Source organism: Pollachius pollachius (assembly GCF_949987615.1).
Source record: "Pollachius pollachius genome assembly, chromosome: 13".
Taxonomy (NCBI): Eukaryota; Metazoa; Chordata; class Actinopteri; order Gadiformes; family Gadidae; genus Pollachius; species Pollachius pollachius.
In genome coordinates this window covers 20327629-20337340 of record NC_136946.1, presented here as the reverse complement: position 1 = coordinate 20337340, position 9712 = coordinate 20327629, and the positions used below count along the sequence as shown (strand labels likewise).

The following is a 9712-nucleotide window of genomic DNA, read 5'->3' as shown; positions in this document are numbered from 1 at the left end:
CTCACTGATTTAAATGTGTATATAGTTTATGAATAATCTGCAGTATCAGTAACAGTATTCAGAAGGAGGAGGAAAGCTTCACTAAACAAGTTCAATGTTTTATTACTTAGTAAAGATGCAGTGGCAACCAAATACGTGATCAAATGCCATGCAGGGAAACGCACACAGGTTCAGAGGGAAGGAAATGTGAGAGAAAAAATCTTCTGGTGCCAAATTTCTCTGTGCCATTAAAAGATCTTGATCCTGATTTAACTTTATCGGCTCGGTGATTCACAGTGTGTGTGTGTGTGTGTGTGTGTGTGTGTGTGTGTGTGTGTGTGTGTGTGTGTGTGTGTGTGTGTGTGTGTGTGCTTGCATGAGTGCGTGCGAGCGAGAGCGTGTGTGTGTATGCACGTTTTGTGTGTATGAGAGAGAAAGAGAGTGTATGTAAATGTGTGTGTGTGTGTGTGTGCGTGTATGTGTGTATGTTTGTGTTAGTGAACCACCCATGCAGATAACCACATTGGCCCACTGTCGGGAAGGAGCTTGTGCTACCAAACCACACATCAAAGCTGGTGTAAGTTCTCTCTTCCTCTGGGTGCAACATGGCTTACAAACTAGCTTAGCACGTAGATCGCTAACCAGGCACGAATAATGGAGGCAAGTACCCCGCCTTTGTTAACAATGTTTTAAGGGGACTTTCTAAACATTTTAGTTGATTCTTATGCACTCTATACAACACTCAGCTCGTGCATGGTGCTATACCATTACACTCAATGAAAAAAAAAATGTGAAGCTTAGTCATGACCATCCATTTAGATAGTTGAACATGTTTTGTCTCTACGGCACACATGGCTAGTAAAAGGAGTGGGAAAGAATTGATACATAGATATACCATTGCTGTCTTATGTCCCTGAACTCAAGTGCACTAATTTCCGACATTTGATAGAACAGCTTTTCAACGGTTATTTTCATAATCCAGACGTTTGGCAGCCATTTTAGAACATAAAAGCTGCTGGACGTGAATTGTGCTCCGTGTTCTCTTTACACCACCACATTGATATATTATGTTTTCCGTTTAAATAACATTTACAGGAACCCTGATGATTTATTTGTTTGGCACGCTCAAACACCCCCAAACACCCCATAATAACCCCTACTCCTATGGGGGCGGGGGGGGGGGGGGGGGGGGGGGGGGGGGCCGGCTTTAAGGAACTCATCTGCCTGTCTGCATTTCTTCCGTTGTTCAGTCATTGTTTTCTTCCTCTTTACAGTAGAGGAAGTGGGTGTGTCCCCACCAGTGACAGCAGTGTTGTCGCGCTGCGCCTCCCATCACCTCCCATCGCCTCCCATCGCCTCCCATTGCCGCAGACACCCTTCAGCCCACCGTAGCCATGACACCCCAGGGGGCCCTCGACTCCCCGTCCAGCCCCAAGCACAAGGTATAGCTTCATGTGTGTGCGCGTGCATGTGTGTGTTCATGTGTGTTTGCCGTTTCCATGATGCCTTAGACATTAAATCGTCCTTCAGTGGATTGTGTAATCGTACAAGAGTGCAGAAACTGTTCTGACAATTGTCCGAAAGAGCGAGGTGTGCTGTGGTGGATGTGTCTGTGTGTTTGTGTTTTTGTGTGTATGTGTTTGTGTGCACATTGGGCAGTAATAGTTTTTCCCTTTTATTGTGACCAATGACAATACCGCCGTCACGGCGGTTAGTGCATCAGTTAAATGTGGCTTAATCGGACCACGCATTTCCCCTATTTTGTGAAGAAAGAACTCAGGCCGAGTGCAGCTCGCACATTGGTCAACGAGAAGGAAGTTCCAGTGTAGGCTCGGAGGGTTATAAGCATAGGCATTACTGGTGCTGCACCTTAAACATCAAAACAAGCACACAAGTGTCTTTGTTTAAATGAGTGTTGTGTTCAAAGTGATGAATTGAGGGCGTACGGTGGTGTCTGTGGACCTGTGTCGGGGCCCGGAGAGTCTGCTCTCTGCTGAGGATGGGAAACCTGATTAAAGGGACTGCCAAGGAGGCCAACATAGAGGAGGCAGACATCACACACAAAGGTAAGACACTCGTCTGTCTTCAAAGTTGGTATCAGCTCAGCTCAGCTCAGTCATTTCTTCAACCTCTAGTTGTAAGTCGGTTGTCTGTTGTGAGTCTGCTGACGCAACACAAGATATGGATATTTTTCCGGTTATTCTACTCACAACTCCTTTGTGAGTCTTTGCGTTGTCTTATCATTGATAGGTTTGTTGGTGACTCAGACATAGAGCAGGTCTGGGAAGGCCATGACACATGAAGAATGACAGAGCTTGCACAAAGCTGTGTAGTAGAAAACTAAGAGCTTAACGGTGTGCCTCAGACTAACCGAAAAACATACAGAACAAAAGATCCTATAAACACTTTTTAAACATATTGAATATTACATCTAAAATGGAGAGAAAAATAGAATAAATATATTTACACAAAGTTTAAGTATTTCCTCATCGATACAGGCAATTTATTTCCTTATCCAAACACAAAATAGTTTTTTCGTCCGTCTATCAGACTAGGTGTGAATATTCTGTTGCTGTAACCTGGAAATGATAGGTTGCTGTTAAGTGTATGTCTATTTTATTAGCGTGTTTATTTCACAGGGACAGTGCCCGTGCCCAATGCATACATTGCATCAGAGAGTGCTCCAAGCTAATGTTGCGCGGCTGTAACCTTGTGTGGTGTCTCACTGGCAGGTTTGGGGGGGGAGGTGCTGGTGGTGACAGGCGACTACCCCTCGCCTCTGGTCAGCAAGCCCATCTTCAGGATGGGGGAGAAGCTCACAGTGCTCGCACAGTACGGCCCTGTTACTGCTCTTATAATGATGATGTTATTGTTATGATGAGGACGATTGTCATTTTCATTATTTATTGCTGGATCTTATATATTTATGTTTTATATATATATATATATATATATATATGTTGTGAGGCAGATAGGATAGTCACGTAGGGGTAGGATGTTGATTGGACAGGTTCTTGGTTCCATGTCCAGTGGCCTCAGCCTAAGCTGAAGGCATCCTTATGACAATTGCCACTCACCCTACCTGCTTATTAATGACATGGAACTGGAGAAACTGGAAGTCAAATCACGTAAGCAATTACAGTCTCTGTTAATTAATAGGATTAGTGAAAAGTATTGAAGTAATAAAAATAGTAAGGAGTAATTATTAGACCATAACCTAGAATTATATCAAAACTAACATGCAATGACTATTCTCTTGCTCTTTCACACAATTGCGCTCTCTCTCTCGCTCTGTGCTTAAGACACTACATAAAGAGAAGTTCAATCTGGCACACTTTGTCGTAACCAAACAGTCTGTTTCCGAGCAGAGAAGCTTCCTGGTGGAGAGTCCGCTCTGTCCGAACACGAACTGAGAACTACATCCCCAACACTCATGTTGCCAAAGTGTACCATGGGTAAGATGTACAACACTGTAGTCTTGTGACAGTCATGTGGTCGGCTGCAGAAGGCCTTGAATAACACAAACATCCGTCCATACAATTCCTTCATTGTCAATTCCATTTCATTGTAACTTTCATTGTAAGATCGATTTTCTACTGGTCGGAAAAAAATAGACAAATCTGTCACTATAGGCTACTGTTGAATAATATTTATTATATATAATATTTTTGCATAACCACGCATCTAGAATCTAATTTCAGGACCTCATGCTGGAATAATTAGTTTGTATCAATGTGTTTATGATGTTAACGGCAGTGCAATCATATTGATCTCCTTGTCTCCGTCAAATAATATTTGCACAATTGCAATTTGAAGAATTTGTTAGCAACTGGTTAATTGCTAATAGCTAGTTGTAAATAGCTAACCAGTGGCATGGGTTGGGTCCGCAGCTGGCTGTTCGAGGGGCTGGAGAGGCAGAAGGCAGAGGCCCTCCTGCAGATGCCCTGCAACGTGCCGGGATCCTTCATGGTGCGGGAGAGCACCAGCGATAGAGGTGAGGCAACACTACATATGTATGTATTCAGAGAAGCAACACGTCAACTGGAAAGTTCCCACAGATTACATTGAGTCATTTGTCAGTAACAGCATTGTTCAAGTGCAGCTCGTCCAGGCGTGACAGAGGAAGTCGAGTAAAGATTCCAACTTTAGGCCACTGATGACAGAGACAACATTTGCAGGCTGCAGAATGTGAGGAGCACTGAGCCTCTTTAGTCGAAGGCTGGAAAAAATCTGAGCAGCACGCTGCACGTTTTTCAAGTGTTTTTCATGTGTTCAAAGGAGGCTGTTCAAGCAGCAGGCAAAATGCACAGTTATCACTGATAAGAAAAAGACAAAATAGCCGCCACCAGCTGCTGAAAAACGTTCAGTGTGTTCAGGGCTTATGGTGCGCAGAAGATAACTGCTGACACGACATAATTTCCCGCAAAACTAAACATTTACCTTTTCTAAGCGCCTTTTTCCAATGTGAGAGTAGGCGCACATTCCTTGGCTATGAGATTCTTTTGGATATGGAGCTAGATTCGAAAGTACAAGTGATGCACACTTTTACACTCCCAACGATGGGGAAGTTCAGCTGGCAAAGTATCTCATGAACAAACACAGCACACAGCATTATTTTAAATAAGAGGATATGAGCAATTGCAACATCAAAAGCCTTATTTTACAGAGAGTAACTGAGGTATATGTGACGTTTGACGTGTGTACATGCTGTCTTTTCCCAGGAGTGTATTCGCTGTCTGTGAAACACAGGGGCGTGCAACACTACCGCATCTGTCGCATGGACAACAGCTGGTACTACATCTCCCCCCGGCTTACCTTCCAGTGCCTGGAAGATATGATCACCCACTACTCTGGTAGGTGTAGAAAACGGCTCAATACACACACACACACACACACGGACACACGTGCGCGCGCGCAGGTGCGCGCGTGCGCACATGCCTCCACACACACACCTGCCATCAAACACACACACACACACTCACACGCACACACACACACATGCACACACACACACACACATGCACACACACATACACACATACACACACACACACACACACACACACACACACACACACACAACCACACACACATGAACAGATAAAAAGATAAAGCAGATAAAAATAACCAACCACAATGATAGATAGCTACCACCATGCTCTAATTTAAGAGATATCGATTAGAAACACAGTTGCACAAGAAAAAATAAAAGCCATTTCAGATCAGTTGAATAACTATGTTTGTGTACAAATGTTCCACTAAGGACACATTGAAGGAAATTATATTCACCATTGCTTGTGTAGTGAGACTATCGGACCCAGGCAAATAACAGTCAGAAGGAGTAAACAATTGAAGAAGGCTTTACCTTAAAAATAGCAGACAAATTATCAAATCCCCAAATTCTCAGATTTGGCTTATGGACCAAACAGAAATTAAAAATTACGCAGAGATAAAGGCAAAAGGAGAGCTTTGTGGTGGTGAGTGGTTTGGAGACCCCTGTCCCCCTGGTGGCCAGGTAAGGGAACACCGTGTTTTTGAACAGATTTAAGACGGAACACTACTGGCGCTATTCCACCAGCGGGTACGCTTAGGACCCAACACGCCTCAGCCCAGTAGTGAGGGTGCGGTATAGCCCAGCTCAGTTACTGCTCGCGTTTCCACCGCCGACAGTACCCTTATGGTATTCTGTCGACCAATCAACGGACGGCGTGTATAGCTCGAACTTGCCGGCACCCTTCAGGCGTCTCAGTACCCCAACGGAGGAGTACTGCGAGATGAGTACGGCTCAATACGGCTCAGTCCGGATCACGCCCACTTTTTGCGGTGAAAACGTGACCCATGCGGCACCTTTACAGACTGAACCGACCCGCAAGGTTTAACACACCTAAACACGGATCGGATCTAAAGCACAGTACAACGAAATGTGGCATGTCTAGTGTTTAGGGTGTTTTACTCCCAACTGAAAGGTGCCGGGTTCAAACCACAATGTCTGCACTTCTGCCTACACTTCTGCATCCTTGAGCAAGATGCCTGACCTCCAACATTAATGACATCACAAAAATCGATATCAATCGCTTTCGATAAATTAATCTGCAAAAATAACAAAGGAGTACGTCGGAAACAATTATTACACAAAACCGTAGCAGAATTAACCAAACAATTATCAGCAGGAATATTTAATATTGTGTGTAGTCTAACCAAGCACATTTGTCCTTTGGGTGGTTGACAGTATTTTCCCGTCATGTTGCGGCTCTTCCGTCCCCAGACTGTGCAGACGGCCTGTGCTGTACCTTATCCTGCCCCTGTCTGTCTGGGACCTCAGCAGAGCAGCCAAACACAGCGCCCCCTGTGGTGATGCGCCGCAACTTCAACTGGAAGGACGTTGACAGGTAGGAACTTGACGCCAACAAAGACGATGCTGATGGTAATCATGGCATTCATCATGTTCTCAAAAAAATCTTCTCTGCCTCACATTCTGGCAGCCGTACTTTCCATGAGGACGCCGACGGCATTGGCATGGCGATGAGCTACGGCGTCAGGAACAGCATGGCCGCCTACATGTCGCTGTCCGGCGCTCTGGACGGCACTGGCCAGAAGAGGAACAACCGCAACAAGAAGAGCAAATCTCTGTTTGTGCCGAGCTGGGACTATGACCCAGACAATGTCTAGAGGGCCCGGCCTGGCGTCGGCTCATTGATCCATGAACAATCGATACATTTGAAAAGAACAAGGATTGACAGATCTGAAGGCTGGGTCTGTCTGTTGCTGTGGACCTCCAAGGTATTCCCCATACAATGTCTGTGCGGCCGTTCTCATTGCATTGTATATACTTTAATGTTACACGAGACAGTATAACATGGTATCCAGGTAGAGTTATACTGGACAAGGGACTGGATTTGACTGGATTTGTGCACATGTTGTGAATTTTCAAACTTCTTTCTCTGTCTTGCTCTTATAAATGCATCAAAATGAACAATGTTCATGTTTATGGCTTTTGATGACAGAGTTCTATTATCTCTGAGATGAACCACTGCGAGAAGCTAGGTGTAGAATAACTATGATTATTATTAAATCATTATCATCATTTATGATTCGGGAGATGTTTTCTTTCTCGTCAGTTTTTTTTTGCACATTGTCAATTGAAATGTACACAGTACATCCATACATCCATAATATGTATAAGTCATACGCGATGTGTAGTGGTCTGCGTGTGATGAGTGCCTTGTGTGGCAGCCTGGCCACAAACAACCGTTTCCTAGTTCCCCTCAAGAGGCCACATCTAGCCTTGCTCCACACCCACCCCTCACACCATATCCTCTGCACTGTTCAGCTTCGACGAAAACGACATGGAAACCTTAGCCGGTCAGGAACTCATGTTGCCGAACGTCGTCCTGAAGGGTTCCCTAAAACCTTCAGGGGAGGAGGACTCCACGGCAACGGGAGCCTTAACCGAAATCCTTGATTTGTGAAAAAATAAAAAAAAACATCCGGACGAAACAGCTGCTAGTGTTCAGCGCTGGGCCCGGTGCACCTCGGCTCTCCAGGGCCGTCCGGCATCAACTGCAGCAGTGAGCGACGTTGGTCTCAGGTCTCGCGGAGCTGTTCTGTGTGGCCGCCATATGACAAGCTTTTGGCTGAGCCGCATGGCACGGACATCCTCTGCTCTGCACGGGCTATATTTAGACACGCCTGTGAGAAAGTCTATCAGTTAATAAACAAGGAACAGAAGAGTTGAAGCTTTCGCACATTTTCACCGTGGTTGTGTTGCCACTCGCTCTTGCGTTGTTCTGTTCCACAACCATAGAAACTAGACAGAAATGGTAGATCCCCGTATTCAGATTGAAAGGGCCCGTTCACAGACTGCTGTGGCTAGAACTGAGTAAGGGGGACAGACCAGATGATGAACCTGTCTGTGAATGTCTGCAGGAGCTCAGCGAAAAAACAAATTCCCTTAAAGTCACTGTTACTTTATCTTGCTGGAAACAAACACAGATGACAGAAACATGACCTATGCATTTATGTGGCAATATCAAGATATGGCTTTGTTGTGATGTGACTTTGGTAGTATCTGCAAATATGTGTGTGTGTTTGTGTGTGTGTGTGGGTGTGTGTGTGTGTGTGTGTGTGTGTGTGTGTGTGTGTGTGTGTGTGTGTGTGTGTGTGTGTGCATATAAATGAAATGCTTACATGACGTGAAGGCATCTATAGGAGAGAAACAGAATGTCTGTGAAAGGGTGTGTTTGAGAGAAAAAAGATGCATGCAAATATGTTTGTGTGTGTGTGCGTGTATTTGTGTGTGTGTGTGTGTGTGTCAATGCGTGCATGTTTTGGGGGGCGTGTGCACTATAAGACTTGTCGTTCCACACAGACCCGTATCCTGGGTATCATTACAACCTGTTGCCTCTGGGCGTGAAGAGGGTCACCACAGGACCCAGCCGGGCCTGGCACATTTAGCATGCTTGAGGTTCATCAAGTCCTCCAGCCTCCTATGGTTCTCTCCCTCATCAAGAGACTGACTCTGCACTTTCTACCTGCTCAATTAACCCATTTGGATCAAACACTCTGCCTTTCCTGCTTCAAAGGCTCTCGTAAAAACAATATCTGCAAGCCACATACAAAAAAATAACGGCCCAGAGAAAGGGCTCACTGGTTTACCTGTGTGTGTGTGTGTGTGTGTGTGTGTGTGTGTGTGTTTGTGTGTGTGTATGTGTGTGTGTGTGTGTGTGTGTGTGTGTGTGTGTGTACCTGTGTGTGTATGCATAAATCTTGATCATCAAGCCATCTTTGTGTGTGTGTGTGTGTGTGTGTGTGTGTGAATGTGTATGTGTATGTGAATGTGTGTGTGTGTGCTTGAGCGTGTGTGCTTGTACATGAGTGTGTGTGTATGCATGCATGTGGAACATCAAACCATCTGTAATAGGCATTGGTAGGAAAGCCATATTGTCTGTATGTGTATGTAAGTATGTATATGTTGATGTCTGTGTGAGATTGCGTGCATCTGTGTGTGCATGTGTGATGCATGAGTCTGCGAGCGTGCATGCATTTGTATATGTGTGTGTGTGTGTGAGAGATGGAAAGTAACACATCTGGTAGCACAGGACTGCAGCATACGGATCCGTTTACAGTCGGCGTGGGTACAGGGCCACGCACTAGTCACCTCACCGGCCTCCAGCAGCCATGTGGAAACAGTCATGGAAAAAGTTTAGAAACTGATAGAAACTTTCTGTTGTAAATGCAAATGTCCGCCTAGTTGACGTACGCACACCGCGGCGCTCTTCGGTCTCTCACAAGGCTCCTGTCGTGAATCACATTCAGATTATTCATAATGAGGTCAATAATTAAGCGGAACAATTAAGAAAATAATAATATAATAAGTATGTAAAGACATAATAATAAGTCAGCCATTTGAACAACATTCATTGGGAGAAAAATAATGACAAACAAAAATATAGCTGCAAGCAACCATGACGGGGTCCTACAATATGACAAGTATGGTGGGAGCCTAATGAATACCTGATGGTAAAATTGATTTGATATCATATCTCACCGAATGGTTGGATGATGTTAGACTTGAACCAACAACCCCAAGGTCATGAGTCTGACGCAATACCATTACTCTACATGGAAATTAATATTGTATTGGGCAGATTAGACTATATTTTGAGAAATATACGTTTTCCATTAGTGGAGGAATGGGGAGCTTGGTCGGTAAGGTAATATGGCATTGGTACGC

At 44.7% G+C, this 9712-nt stretch overlaps 1 protein-coding gene across 2 annotated transcripts; it reads left to right on the top strand.

Moving 5' to 3' along the window:
* Positions 1–421: 421 nt before the first annotated feature.
* Positions 422–7120, top strand: sla1a (Src like adaptor 1a). 2 transcript variants are annotated; one of them, XM_079748996.1, is made up of 9 exons: positions 422–556; positions 1254–1421; positions 1907–2045; positions 2712–2811; positions 3348–3434; positions 3870–3973; positions 4701–4832; positions 6245–6368; positions 6462–7120. In XM_079748996.1, exons 3-9 carry the CDS (start codon positions 1979–1981, stop codon positions 6646–6648), a joined length of 801 nt encoding a protein of 266 aa, XP_079605122.1. In that variant the 5' UTR covers positions 422–556; positions 1254–1421; positions 1907–1978; the 3' UTR covers positions 6649–7120. The 2 variants fall into 2 exon arrangements, with proteins under 2 accessions (XP_079605122.1, XP_079605121.1); XM_079748995.1 differs by having other exon boundaries at positions 526–639.
* Positions 7121–9712: the final 2592 nt, after the last annotated feature.

What these genes read in the sequence shown, in the direction of transcription:
- sla1a (XM_079748996.1), top strand. Translation starts at nt 1,979, where the DNA reads ATGGGAAACCTGATTAAAGGGACTGCCAAGGAGGCCAACATAGAGGAG. An exon ending in AAGCTCACAGTGCTCGCACA is followed by an intron (nt 2,812 to 3,347) that starts GTACGGCCCTGT and finishes GTTTCCGAGCAG; the next exon opens with AGAAGCTTCCTGGTGGAGAG. An exon ending in TATGATCACCCACTACTCTG is followed by an intron (nt 4,833 to 6,244) that starts GTAGGTGTAGAA and finishes TTCCGTCCCCAG; the next exon opens with ACTGTGCAGACGGCCTGTGC.